At 32.0% G+C, this 14,590-nt stretch overlaps 2 protein-coding genes across 6 annotated transcripts in view; one reads left to right on the top strand and one right to left on the bottom strand.

Annotated features, from left to right (window-relative positions):
- The window catches only part of LOC111000007 (protein MTSS 2), a 122,815-nt gene that overhangs the window by 85,273 nt on the left and 22,952 nt on the right, over window positions 1-14,590 (top strand). For all 5 annotated transcript variants that reach the window (XM_045632229.1, XM_045632231.1, XM_045632230.1 and 2 more), the window contains exons 4-8: window positions 12,066-12,150; window positions 12,270-12,483; window positions 13,167-13,283; window positions 13,792-13,899; window positions 14,069-14,207. In XM_045632229.1, the coding sequence (XP_045488185.1) occupies window positions 12,066-12,150; window positions 12,270-12,483; window positions 13,167-13,283; window positions 13,792-13,899; window positions 14,069-14,207 (663 nt within the window). The remainder of the gene's footprint in view (window positions 1-12,065; window positions 12,151-12,269; window positions 12,484-13,166; window positions 13,284-13,791; window positions 13,900-14,068; window positions 14,208-14,590) is intronic.
- Window positions 2,432-8,125, bottom strand: LOC111000011 (phenoloxidase-activating enzyme-like). The gene is made up of 6 exons (XM_022269319.2): window positions 8,009-8,125; window positions 5,167-5,250; window positions 4,719-4,851; window positions 3,950-4,149; window positions 3,318-3,475; window positions 2,432-3,206 (listed from the first exon to the last, which is right to left on the bottom strand). Exons 1-6 carry the CDS (start codon window positions 8,112-8,114, stop codon window positions 2,946-2,948), a joined length of 942 nt encoding a protein of 313 aa, XP_022125011.1. The 5' UTR covers window positions 8,115-8,125; the 3' UTR covers window positions 2,432-2,945.

The following is a 14,590-nucleotide window of genomic DNA, read 5'->3' as shown; positions in this document are numbered from 1 at the left end:
ATGTAAAGCAAGCGCAAATTCGGCCCCACATGGAGTACTAATCTCACCTCTGTGCGGGAAATCCCCAGTACTAGCACCTTCCACTTAACCATATGGACAAAAATGTTACTTGCATGATTACACCACTTCAGTTTAACATTACATTGTAGTCATTCCTAAATAATCACCATTAAAAGATATATAGTACATGAAATAAACTTAAAAGCAAAAGTAATCAATGAAATATGAACCAAAAGTAATTATAAGAAATGAATTTAATAGTAATTTTGTCTATCATACTTAGCTGTAATTTGAAAGAAGTAATATTTTTTATATATTTGTGGGTTGTTTATTATATAGCTAATTATGAGTTAGATGTTGCTATTTTCAGAAAGTTGTATGCAGATAGAGAGTATAACTTTTTTGACAAGAATGCATGTAGTATAAATATAAAGTTGCTTTTAATACATTAAGTTTGTGTAACCGTATTAAACAAAGATCGATTTGAATCGACGACAGCAAATCTATCTCTGTTATATTAAAAATATATGAAGATAATATTAATGTTATCGTCTCCTAGACTATTTGAGGAGTTTCGCAGGAGTTCACGTCTTTATCCTGTTTTGAGCGTGGATGCCTCTGATACTATATATCTGTCTGATACTATATAACCGCAATATACGCAAATCGTCTACGTCACTATTTAATTTATAATAATGCATTTTTTGACATATGTGTGTGTTAAATGAGTTAATGACCTGCTTAAAGGTTGGGCCATTAACAAATTTTTGGGATTGACGATATTTATGTTTTTATTAATCGTTTTTTAATCAATTTTCACGATTCACAAATTTTGTTCGTATCGAGAACAATTTTTTATAGCGGTTGGTAAAAACAAACTTTCACAATTAACTGTTTGAAAGTGGTTTTTGCTAAGGAGACGATTCCTTTGTTGAGTCTGAACTTATTTTGAACTTTCTCACTCTTATAGTCTGCACTCCGAAAAGAGTGTCTTGTACCAAATCCCCTTTACATGCTTTAGCTGGCTAATTACTTCATTTTCATTTCATTCATTATTGCAAGCACCTATGTGTGTGTACTGTGCAACACGTGCCGATGACGTCACATATACAGCATATCATTTCGTTTCTGGTGTCTGGTGATGCTCAAGCTAGCTAGACTCAGTCTTTGCCTGTATATAATCCCCAGTAATAAACTGCCAACATATGTTGGCGGGACCGGCTTTGTTGTGTATTGTGCTTTAAATCATTTATAATTTATTAGGGTTTTGAGTTGTGGCTAAATTGATTGGTTTTGATATCCCTTTTAACCTCCCTAACAACTTTCAGCCAAATCTGTTAAGCCGTTCTTGAGTCGTAGCTCGTTTTTTGTTCTTTTACTTCGAGTTCTGAATATTCTCTAATACCCTATTGTATAATTGTATACAAAGATTTGTCGTAAATACAAAGAGGAATTAATCTCCAGTTGTTCAAAGTCTAGTCTAGTCTAAGGCAAGTCAGTCCAAACAATTCGTATAACTCTGTGGCGAAGAGTTTCGTGCCAGTTATTCTTGCCCGCTCAACGATTTGACTTGCGAACTGGTAGTGAATTTAAATTTAGAATCAATTTAACATCTTTACTGTTGATGTTCATAAGTGCACCTGGTTATATATGAATAAAGTTATTTTGAGTTTTAGTTTGATTAGTCACCTGTCGGGATATTACCTAGCAGGTGTTTAGGTGTTCTTGTTTGAATGGTGCTTAGTATAGTTAATTTTCTTGGTAAAATTATTCGAATGTACGAGGAAACTGAACGTTTAAATAGTGTCACGAATTTGGTTTACCTGTTTAATTCTCAAAGACACTGATTGGACTAGGAAAATTTTATAGCAACTAATAGTTTTTATAGACTTTTTTATTTTTATTTAACAGAATTTATTTTACGGTCCGTGTTGTCTTTGAAGGAAGTAGCGTTGCGTTCATGCAAACAACGTTTAAATTCTTAAAAGCCCGGCAATAGAAGGCGCGAACTTTGAGAACACCTTAAGAGTGTCACCATGGGTGGCGGTGACACCTAATAATAGCCCGTTTGCCCCCTAAAACCCCTAACTAGAGACTGGTAAATTGTTGGACCCATATTTTGACATTTAACGAAAAACATTTAATAAAGTTATTTTCATTCCGGTCGCACACGTATGGAGAGCGGAATACAGTTTTGGGTTTTCCAGTATCATTTTAAGTGTGAATGTCTTGTGACGCATGTGAAAAAATCCTGAATTAAATTATTATCAATTAAGTTGACTCATAAGTAGTTAATTCAAGGTAAAAATATATATTATCCCGTCACCTAAATTATAATGCGAGTTATTAAATTCTGTATATGTATATATAATATGTATACGTAAGAGGTAAAATCGAAAACTTCACTAACAATATGAATGAAACGACTGAATATTTCCGAACTATTTAATACTAAATAATTACGCTATTAACAGATATTTCTTAAATTATTACACCTATTAATAGACTATTATTGTAAGTCTTTTATAACAAATCCTAATTGCTATTTCCTATGTTATATTTCCTCCAATTATTAAACAATAATAGTATGCCATAGTTTTCCTGTTTGTCATCTTTTCAGTCACATTGAACTATGTGTATTGGCATAGGTATATACATTCAGTTAAAATAGTATATGTGCTTACGTTAAGTTCCAAATTGATATACTGTTGCTATACAAAAACTACTTGACTCTGCAATTTTTCTTCTGGATTATCAGATTGTGGAAGGTTAAAAAATTAAGGAAATAAATAAATTTGGATTACAAATACCAATAATAATAATTTAGGAGTATAAAGTATAGGGGACATTACTATTCTCCGACCTATCTATTGGAGTGTTTTAGTCACAACGTAACGACACAAACACGAGAAATATTGTAACGTAACTTTTTGAGGACCTTAGGTCTAAGCCCTAACCACGCTCCGTATCCAGGGCATATACTTGAAGACGTTCGTGTAAACACTAGGTATCCCATTGGTACCACACTGCTTCGGACCAAAACTGACGACGCCGACGGCTGTGTGATGACCATTTTGTTCATACATGAGAGGACCGCCACCGTCTCCTCTGCAGGAGTCTCTGTCCTTTTCACCGCCAGCGCATATCTGGTAGTTTGTGATGGTGAAGTGGCCTGGATGGTATTTCTCGTAGGCGGCTTTGCATTGCTGTAACAATGTTATAGACTGTTTATATTGTCTGTATGCAAATGTTGTTCAGACTAGTAGTTCGTTATCATAGGTATTCCGTTCTGAGGGTGTATTATTAATAACACTAACCTCTAAGGACTTGTAAGGAAGTTCAACGAAATGTTTGACCACATCATCTTCCTGAAGACTTGAAGGCTTGCTGCCCCAACCTGCAACTATCAAGGGCCGACCCTTTGGTGGAGATGTGTTGATGTCAGAGCTTGGGAGGCATATGGGCCTGATGTATTCTGAAACGTGTATAAGTTTATGTTAAATTAATTGTGTAAATGTCTTATTATGCAAAATAGTCTTTGTCATTGCACATCAGAGAGGTTCGTAGAAAAGAGACAGTGAGATCAAATCAATCACTGATTTTGATGATTTCGTCATGTTCTATATGGTTGAATTATTGTATTTGTTGTTACAGCTCCCAACCGAAATTAGAGATATCACTGAATAAAGTAAAAACTTTGATTATACATTTATAAATTTGAGGAATGTTTAAATGATCTTATGATCATTCCTTGGGTGACTCCTAAGAATGGAGCTACCATTCCAAAATTTGGCGATTAAAAAGAGTGGCGGAGAGTTTCTTGCCAGTTCTTGCCCGTTCTACGCTATTGACTTGCTTAATTGGTACTTAGCGTAACTGGTAGTAACTGTATGATTCTACATCTATAATAGAAAGATAAAAAAGAAATTAACGTAATTTGGTTTATTACCCGTGTAAGGAACTGATGTCTTCAATTTAATAAGTGCCAAGTCGTGCAGTCTCGGGTTTTGCGTCGAGAACTCAGGATGGGCCTTCATGTATTCTATTGGGACAGTCAGGACTCTATCCGCACACTTCTTGGCTCCGTTCACCATGAGGCAGTCCAGTTCGGAGTTGGTTTTATTGTACTCCCCAAAACGGATGCTCTTTCTGGAACAGAGTTTAATTTCGGTTTTATTAAGAGTTTCTCTCCTATAAGTTTTAACCAAAAAGAAGATTTAAAAGACTCTAAGTATCATCAGGATTGGGTCGAATAACTATATTGCAAACATATACAAATCTGGATAATATGATTGCTTAATGAAGTGACCAGCTTGCGGTTCACTCTTATTTATCTATGTTGTGGTTGTAATAAATTTGCTTTTATAATTGGATTGGCTATTGGAATTTTAATGTTATTGCTGGATTAGGTATAGGACTTGAGAGAACTGGCAGTAAATTTAAAATTGGAAGCATTTAGTTTGTATTTCTTTTTTGACGTTCATAAGTTTACTGTGGTACCTAAATGAATAAATGATTTTGTCTTTTGACTTTTGTCTTCTCGACCTAACGGGATAGAATCTATCGGGGTAGGACTATTACATTATAGATATTTTAAATTTCACCGGATGTACATACTGCACTTTGTTTTCATATAATGAAGGCTGTACTTCAGTTGGAAGTGCTACTGTTCAATTATCAAGCGTTTTAATTAATGTATAATGTTTTATTTTACTTACGGTTCTCTGAAGCCGCATTGCGCAGCGGTCAATACATATCTGGAGCTGATCAAAGCTCCCGTGCAAGTTATTCTACCGTTGGGATCTTCTATGAGCGCCAGCCATGGGTATTGGTTTAAGGCTGTATCACCCACTGAAAATATATTTGCCTTCAGAAAATTTATTACAAGTAAATTATAAACTGGGATCGTGTTTATTTACATATTTACTATAACCTTGGTCTTTGTAAATCCTTATATATCTTATGTTTTAAAGCAATAAACTCAAAAATTGCTGGTTTTTGGAGCATAATTATAAATAATAGGTTTCTTGTATTATGCTTGCTTGTATATTGTTATATAATAAAAAAATGTTATGTCCTTTTAAGAATATGTGCTGTAACGCGATAAATAGTAACATAGGTATACTCCCACCGCAGAACCAGCATAATAATTTAGTAAAAGCTTACTGTCGCGTGTGTGTGATGCAGCGAGATGAACACCACAGCATCCGAGTTTTGGGTCTGGCAAGTTCACAGATGTTCGACACTGATCTGAAATGATAATGATACCGTTATTACGAAAAAAGTTTCAACAGGAGCGATGTTATTATTTGATTATAAAATTTGTGTGAAAAGTGTTATTGGAATGGAGTATATGACAGAGCATTAGCCTATATATTTTATTACCATGCTCACTGAATGCCAGAGGGCTTGCGAGTGCGTTGCCGGCCTTTAAAGAATTGGAACGCTGTTTTCTTAAAAGACCCTTTTTAAGTTTTTGAAACAAAAGCTCAGGATTCTAATTTATAGTAAAAATTGTATGCTATAGAAGCGAAAGCTATCTATGATAAAATGACAGTTCAACTGTGCTAATATACTAACTTATCATTTAATCTTACACAAGTTTTTTAAAATATTTAAAAAGCTATTATATTTATATGTATATTTTCATATTATTTGTACGGTTTTATTTACTTTATTTGGTTTATATTGAATATCAAATATGAGTGTAAAGAGCGAAGAGATTGCATTCTATCGCCAAAACTGAATTGTCTTCGTAGGGTTTGTCTTTCTTTGATTATTAGGATGCAGATAGGAAATCGATCGACTGTCACGGTCTGATCTCAGATTGTTTTTAATTTCAGATTGTGGATTGTTGGGGTTGGGCGTAAAACGTATCGTTACTAACTTTAAACAACATTTGGCTATAATTTTAAATAAACAATATATCATTATAATAAAATAAAATTATGGAGTATTAATTAACAATAACCATTCAATTTAATATCTTAACCATATACAAACATTTTTCCGACACTTAATGCAAGTAACACAAACGGAACTAAAATGCATAAAAGACGCATTAACATATTAATTTACATTCGATATGTATTTGATAGCTTTGTAGTCGACGCACGGGTATTATTAGATAAAACTCGTTTGGAAAATTGTCGTTTTATGGCAATAAATTGTCCGTTAAGTAATGGAACAGGTTGGAGGTGATACTAATAATGGACAGAATGAATATATTTATATATATACATTCAAATCATTTAATTCAATTAGGCTTATTGAAAGGTACTCTTGAATTACTCAAGTTCCAAAAGTTAGTTTCTAAGCATATAGAAAAGAATGCGAATAAACTCCATACTTCCTCTTTTAAAATATTTTTTGTAATATTTTGTATTCATTGATTTGATAATTATATGTGAAGACCATATAATTAACAAATAATACTATATAAATACCATACCTAGGAAAAACTACTTTACTAAAATAAAATAGGAGTGGTATTATAAAAAACAATGCAACAGATAACTAAACTATTGTGTAGAGACATGCATATATATGCATAAGCGCATTATATATCTTTTTAATTAATAATTATTAATATTGCTTAATTTAGCAAGCATAAACTGTATGTTAAATGGGAAAAATTTTTGAGTTGCGAATTGAACAATTGTATTGTTTGAATATTGTTTATTGAGTAGCTGTAGGAATACTTTAATGAAATAAAATAAATAAAAAATAAACAAAAGACAAAACAAAATCGTTTCAAGATAAACAAAAATATCCCACAATTTAAATTACTGTTTAATTGTATACGGTAAATTTTTGGAATTACCATTTACCATTGATTGGTGGTCTCTGCCGATTTTTTAAATCGAGTCGTAACTATACCTTCCTTATTTAATTATGACGAGAGAATAAAGTATATTGTTATGTATAAATAACAGATCAATAAATATTAAAATTTTGACATTTAAAAATACTCTAATGTCAATCGAGGATTATGTAAATCACTTTTTTCAAAGGCAATGTAGGTCAATATTTACAATGACACATTATTAATTTGGGTTAAGATGTTTAAGTCCTAACTAAACCAGTGAATTCACTGCTAGAGGACTTATATAATTATTAGTATACAATTTCAATGGTTTAAAAAAACATGTTTCCTTACTTAAAATTACACTAACGAAATTATCATCGGCTTGGTACAATGAATGAAATGAAAATTTTCATTCTATTTATATTTATATTTATTCTTGATTTAAAGCGTTCAAAACTATTTAATATCAATATTCATCTGTAATGTCAATTTTCCAGACAAATAACAATTATACATTTATATTAAGTAATACATAAAGCTAGCTTTTAAGCGGTAAATATCATATATTCGGTTGTGATGTTAGCAGAGCACAGAAATGTACCATGTCTTTTTTTTAAATTTAGTAAAAAGTTTGAAAATTCTCATTGTTTCGTTTTCTCTCAATCTTCATTATTTTATAATAAAACCCTTTTATTTTCTGGATTTTAATGATAGGGAACTGTTACAATTTAATTGGTTGTTTTAATGTATCGAAATAGATAAGACATGCTCTGCTGTGATCGGGAAGCTGGAAAAGAATTTTATGATTTAAACAACATTTTTTTTGGACTTCAAGAAGTCCAGAATTCTAAAACTATTACTATTATTACATATAACTATAGAACTATTGTGTGTGCTGCCAGAACTCTAATTTTTTGTGCTCTGCTAACTAACAGACACGGAGAATTAGGTATTCTTTAGTTTCGTTCGTAAACTTTTGACCGTTTTAGTGTATATTATGTATTCCATCTTCGGGTATATCTTTAGTATAATTGTTTTTTATATATTTAATGCGACTGTAGAATTACGATATTATTAAATTAATTGTATATAGTAAAATGCAACAAGCAATATAACAATGTTTATTTTAAGTTTAAGTTATAATAATTACATTTGTGAATTTAATTGTTGTTAATTAAAACTGATCTTAAAGTTGCTTACCTCCCAACACAGTAATAAAGCAAACAGCGAACACAGATAATAATAAATTCATTTTTGTAAAAGACGTCAAATTAACGCGAAATTTTCTATCGGACTGAGATTGCATGGTAATGTGAATATTTATATCATGGTCGTCATCTCAAACGGGATTTTGTTCATTTATTTATTAGTAATCTTACAGCTAACATCGATATTATAAAACAAAACACCCAGGCAATACACCAAGCCAAATTAATTCTCACCACATTTTTTGTTAGGTGATTCTTTTCGATATAACTCAAATTGGGAAGAAATTAGTGTTCGTAGCTGCAGCTGAAATCGGTGTTTGGTGGACAATCAATCTCTTTAAAGCAATCAATATGTTCTTATACAAGAAATAAAGTTATATTCATCAATAATTTTGAAGTTTTCTTGTTTAATTGGGTTGGGTTTTTAATTCAGTTAAAATAAGTTGAATTTTAATATAGTATTATTACTTAAATCACTTTACTGATAGCTCAATGGCGTGGACACGTTCTTTATTTCATAAAAGACCAAACTCTTACGTACAAGCAGATTTACAGCAATTTATTGGGATAAATTATCCTCTTGTGAGCAAAAGCCTCAAAAATTATAGTACCTACATAAATGTATGATTTTTTTAGGAATCTTCGTAAATGCATTTCGTTTTCAAGCAAAGACATTGTTTACCATACAAACGTTTATATTTAAGCTTTAGGAATTATATTTTTTTTATTATTATTAAGACAATACTCATAATTTTTAGTAATTTAGTAGTAAATAATTGAGAATCTGTTAATTCATTGATATTATACATATCAATGATAATAATAATAATAATTTGAAAGTTAGTTTTTATTTTCAAACAAGTATTGTCATACAATTTATTAGTCATAGACCTGTTGCTATTATATAAAATGTTAATTGATTCATGTTAAGGCTCATATAAAGCGACCTGGGAAATATTGATACGTAAAAATTTCTATTAATTATTATTTTTATAAGCGCTCTTTACTGAGTCTTATTCACATCTTATTTCTAATATTCCATTTATTTGTAGTTAAAAATGTGCATCAGAAAAGCACGGGAAATAAAAAAAAATCCATAATAACTTAAAGTTTAATTCGTGTGTCCATAGCCTTAAATATATTTTGCAGGTGTTGTTCAAAACTGTTTTTATAATGAATGAGATCAGCCCAGACAGGCTGGAGGCATTAAATCAACTGAAACGTCATCGTAATAAATAAATAGGTAATTCTAGATAATATATTGCCTGGCTAGAAGTTAGAACCATATCTTTTGTTTCTGTATAATATGTGTTTTGGTCAAAGCTCACCAATGTCCAGATCGAGAATTCTGATATCCGGTCTGGATATCCTTTCCTTCCCCCACACTTTTAAATAGATTTTAGATTAAGTTTATGTCATGTTTGCCTATAGTGCTTGACGCATATAAGATTGTATATTGTGGTTCTTTTACCAATGTTTCAATGTTCGGCGTTCGCAAGCTTTTTTCAATAAAACCTTTTTAGAATTTATCTAGAATGCTTTTGTTCAACAAACTTTGAAGTTCTTTTGTTACGTTCGTTCTTATTATTTGTTCAGTGTTGTACCTATCTTAGCCATACTTCAGACAGTCAATCAGGACATGTAATACCATGTCTTCAGCTGTATAGCTACTAACTAGTACAGACAGCACTATGTTGAATTCTGAACATCTGAATATACGATGAGAATTCACGGTGGGCCGTCAACGTCTGTGTGATCAATTCAGTTAGATTTAGAATAGAAAAGTCAAAGACAAAAATAATTTATTCATATAGGTAACATAATGTACACTTATAAACGTCAAAAAAGAAAATAAATATAAAATGATTCTAATTTTACATTTACTGCCAGTTCTCAAATCAAGGGCGTAGAACGGAAGAGAAGAACTGGCAATAAACTCTCCGCCACTCTTTTTAATCCCCAAGTTTTTTTTAACATAATATTTGTAAGGAGCTGCAACCATTACACCATGTTTATGGAACATGGACATCTTGAAAAATAAAGAATAGTAAAATAAATTAAAAACACAGATTATATTACACAGATAAATCTTTTTGTATATCGTATTGCAAGAACACCTGTGTGTAAGTCGCCAAACGGTAACGGCCTATCGCCAAAACAAGCGATGACGCCGTATTTTATTTGTAATAAAAAGAAAAAGCATATTTACGATTTTGACCTTTTTGGTTTCTAAGAAATACTGCGCATTGTTTACCATGATTTTTATTTTATTCAGCTGACACAATATTATAGAATTTGAATTAAAAAACAAAATTGAATGGTTGAAAAGGCTTAAAAAAAGTGTGAGCGCCGATTCTAATGCATTATTTTTTACTTGGCGCTGTTCTTTTATATATACTAGGGGGGCCAACGAACCTGCGGGACCCCCAAAGAGGCAGTCATCGCTGCCCTTAGAGAACCTTTTTTAGTAGGTGCGTTGCCGGCCTTTGAGGGAGGAGTACGCTCGAATTTTGATAATTCTGAATTAATGCTGTAATAACTTTCGTGAATATTTTTTTTTCTATACTAATAATTTTATTCTAATACAATGGACAACTTATTAATAAAAAAAAATCAACTAACATATTATGTAAACAAAACCTAACACATTATAAATATTGCAATCTTGCGCATTCAGCCGGAGTGCAACCTAATATATGAGTCTAACATGACTTTAGATGGGTATACAATATGTATTTTAGTACTGTTCAATTTGGTATACAATAAATATTGCGACGAAATTAGTATCAGAGAAAAGGTGTTTGAAAATTCACTTAATTTTAACTTAGCTCTATAAATATTTGACGCTCTTGATATTATGATAAAGAATAAGTATATTATATGTTAACTTCGATATATATATCGATTTTTGTAATTCTGCATTTTATTTTGGTATCGAAAAAATACTACGCGCTATAGTTAAAAGCCAAATAACTAAACTGTCTAGTAAAATGGAATACACGGGGATAAAGTGGGCAATGGCCAATGATAGTCCGTGTCTCCTTTGCAACGCACAAGATCAAAGATGCGCGTTTACATTATGTTTTAAAGTGCGAAATTTGAAATGTATCGTTTTATCGGCAATTAGAATATAATAATACTTTGGGTTTGCCAATATATCGGTATCGGATGCATCCCTAATATAAATATATATTATATATCATACTTAAGTGTGACCTTAATCGCGCATAGCATCTAATTAATGTTTTACAATCTGCATTGAGTGACATTTAACACACAACGTGCTATCGCGTATATCCATTCACTTAAATTTAACAAAATAAAACATGAATGCAATTTATTTATTAAATCGCCTTTATGGCTAATGCATTAGAGTTTATATTGTAATGTAAAGAGGAAAATGCGTAGTCTGACGTCCTATGTTTATCGACGACTTTGAATGTTTTGACGTGTATCATCTAATCGAGTTTTAAGTACGGGTTTATTGTCATTGAGTATTTCAATAAGGATGCATATATTAATTTGAATAAGTTACCTACAACTTTGATATGATTTAACGCGTGACTGAAAGACTTACATATGACTAATGTCTATATAAAAATGCTTTTGCTATACTAAAATAGAGATTGTTTACAAATACGGTCTTAGAAATTAGTTACAAAGTTTTATTAAAGTGTAAAATACGTTCAAGATAATTTTTCAATAAAAATATAACTTTAATAAAAGTGTTTCGACCAGAACTTGGTACTTTCTTGATTCGTCAGTAAAAGCAAATAATGTATATGTCGGCGATACGCCACCATAAAATATTTACGCAAAAATAAAATCAAATCAACATTTATTTATTCAAATTAGGTAACCAACTATCTACACTTATCAACGTAATTCTTTTGGACGAATTTGAATTTTTCAAAGAAAGGAAAGAATTATGCTATTTTCTGTTATACTTAAATAGGAATTCACACAGTTAATTACCTATTTTAATAACGTTTATTTGGTTAACAATATTTACTATTCGTATCTGTAATTAAGAGTTTTAATATTTCCAGGGGCGACAAAAGAAATTGGGACGGCGCTTACAAGAGTCTGCCTCAGGCATCGCGCTATCGAAACAAGGATGAAAACTTTTATAAGGTATCTTGACTTGACATATATTTTCTTCAATTGATAACGGAAAGTTTGGGAATAAAACAAAGTTTTTGGTAATAAGTAATCATTTATTTATTTAATTATATTAACTATTTATATTTCAGTACATTAATGGAACGCCTAATTACACCCCTGTCTGAGCGCGCCGACGAATGGCGTCGTGGCTGCAACACGGGCGCGTTGGGACGCGAACACGCCCGCGAATGTAAGCGGGCACGCGCGGAACTGAGACGCAGGATGCACGAAGCACAGAGACAGACAAGGAAGGCGAGACGTGCAACGCCCGATATGAAAAGAAGGAATGACGTGTCTATGCAGGTTAGTTATTAAAGTGAATTGGTTAGTTGGTTCTAAAGCGATAAGGCCGCCAGTTGCTTTTCATTAAATTATGTTTAATATTTTATTTTTATGTAATGCAACGATGTGTTAATAAATAAATAAAAAATAAATAAATATTGCGAAAACTTTTCGTTAGAAATTATATACAGATCATGGCGCAAAAGACACATAAATATTTTTATTTGTGTGTACGTTCATAGTTATTCTCTTGTAATTGAGAAATCAGACGGTATGGTGGATAATTTACTTACTCCGTTTTAATAGCGTTATTATATACTCACTTATGTTTCCTTCTTAGTGAACATATTAATTTTTAAATTACTTACTTATTAGTTTTAAGTTAGGCGTAATGTTAAATCTGTGGAAGTAGACAAAAATGTATATATGTCTAGGTTGAAGGAATTTTTTCTTTGAATTTTTTAGTTCTCAAGTACGCTACAACCTTCCTTCTAGGTATGGGCCTCAGTTTTATATATATGATTCGTGATCATTTGATTTTTATAATAGGCAAGTAGGTCATCAGCCTTATGTGCCACACTGTTTACTTATTAGGTCCCAGGAAACGATGTTTTGTTCTATCTAGTCCATTGGTGCAAAATATGACCGCCAGTTATACAAAGCCCACAAAATGTGTGAGATTTCATATGATTCTAATGTTTCAGGATATCCAAGAGCGGCAAGAGCAGCTAGAGGAGATGGAAGAGAAAGCTGTCAAAGCAGCGTTTATAGAAGAGAGGAGCCGCTTCTGTCACTTCGTGTCGTTACTCAACCCTGTCGTGGTGCGTGTATATTCATTTTTCTATCTTAATTACGTAAAGTTAAAAAAAAAAAAATGTATTAATAAAATAACTCTAAATTTATTTAATAAACTAGGCTTAATACGAAGGGTGTAGAAAGCACGAGAAGAACTGGCAAGAATTTCTGATATTCTTTTGAATCGCCACCTATAGTAATTCACTATATGGAAAGAATTATAAATGTACTAGGCTTAATACGAAGGGTATAGAAAGCACGAGAAGAACTGGCAAGAATCTCTCCTATTCTTTTAAATCACCAGCTATATCATTTCACGATATGGAAAGAATTATAATAAAAAAAGTTTTCCCTACAACGGGCATGGCAAAATAGAAGTAGGCACTTAGATCATACTGGGATCAAAAAGCAAACATATTTTAACACACAAAACATATTGTGCAAAAGTCTAGTCAAGATTTGCTAGGTCACATCATAAATTAATTATAATATCTATAGGTAATATATATTAATAAATCGTTGAAAATTTTTCAGGAGAGTGAAGTGGCCATGCTAGCGGAAGTGGGGCATTTGCAAGAAGGAACAGAGCAGTTAGCGCGACACACTTCGGAGCCTAGAAGTTTACCACCTGCTAGTTTACAGGTTACAGACGCTATATCTTTTGAAACCCTTGATTTTCTCCCTGCTATGAACCCTCATTTTAAGTACCAATGCTACAACCGTTATAATTTTTATATTGTAAAACAATATAAAGATTATTACGATATAAACTCTATCTAGTCCAGATTTTAATGGGAAAAAAACATTTCAGGTGATTTGCGACGTCAAGTGCTGCTCAAGTGGATGGGGCAGTGGCACCTGCCCATCGCCCGTTGCCTCCAGAGTGGGCAGTCGCAAGTCATCGTTGACATCCATCTGCTCGCTTAGTGTTTCCCACTCCGAACGACGCGGTGAGGATTTTTTAGATTTGCAGTATATATTATAACTCCACCGTGTTAAATAATTATAGAAACGACTCATAGAGTTTGTTATATGGTAAAAGTTCATCAAAACAATTATTTTAATGAAATTCCCAGTTAAAGTCTGAATAAGTTGTAACAAAAAAATATATTTTGCTTGTTGTAAAAATTCAAGTGACAATCAAATTCTCATTATTACAATTTAATAAAACGTCAGTTTTGACACTTGACAGATAGTGAACGATCTAAAAGAAATATAAATATTTAATAGTTTAATGTGATCTGTGTGCAAGAATTTGAGACACAGAGAGAATTAGACGCAATACCCCTAATCTTTAGCTACATAACATTAGTGTCATGAAGGCATACCCCGA

The sequence above is a fragment of the Pieris rapae genome, chromosome 18 (genome assembly GCF_905147795.1).
Source record: "Pieris rapae chromosome 18, ilPieRapa1.1, whole genome shotgun sequence".
Lineage (NCBI taxonomy): Eukaryota > Metazoa > Arthropoda > Insecta > Lepidoptera > Pieridae > Pieris > Pieris rapae.
Note: the sequence above shows the minus strand (reverse complement) of the source record. Positions and strands in the feature narration are given on the sequence as shown.

What these genes read in the sequence shown, in the direction of transcription:
- LOC111000011 (XM_022269319.2), bottom strand. Translation starts at nt 8,114, where the DNA reads ATGCAATCTCAGTCCGATAGAAAATTTCGCGTTAATTTGACGTCTTTT. An exon ending in CTTTATTACTGTGTTGGGAG is followed by an intron (nt 5,251 to 8,008) that starts GTAAGCAACTTT and finishes TTATCATTTCAG; the next exon opens with ATCAGTGTCGAACATCTGTG. An exon ending in GACATCAGTTCCTTACACGG is followed by an intron (nt 3,476 to 3,949) that starts GTAATAAACCAA and finishes TACACGTTTCAG; the next exon opens with AATACATCAGGCCCATATGC.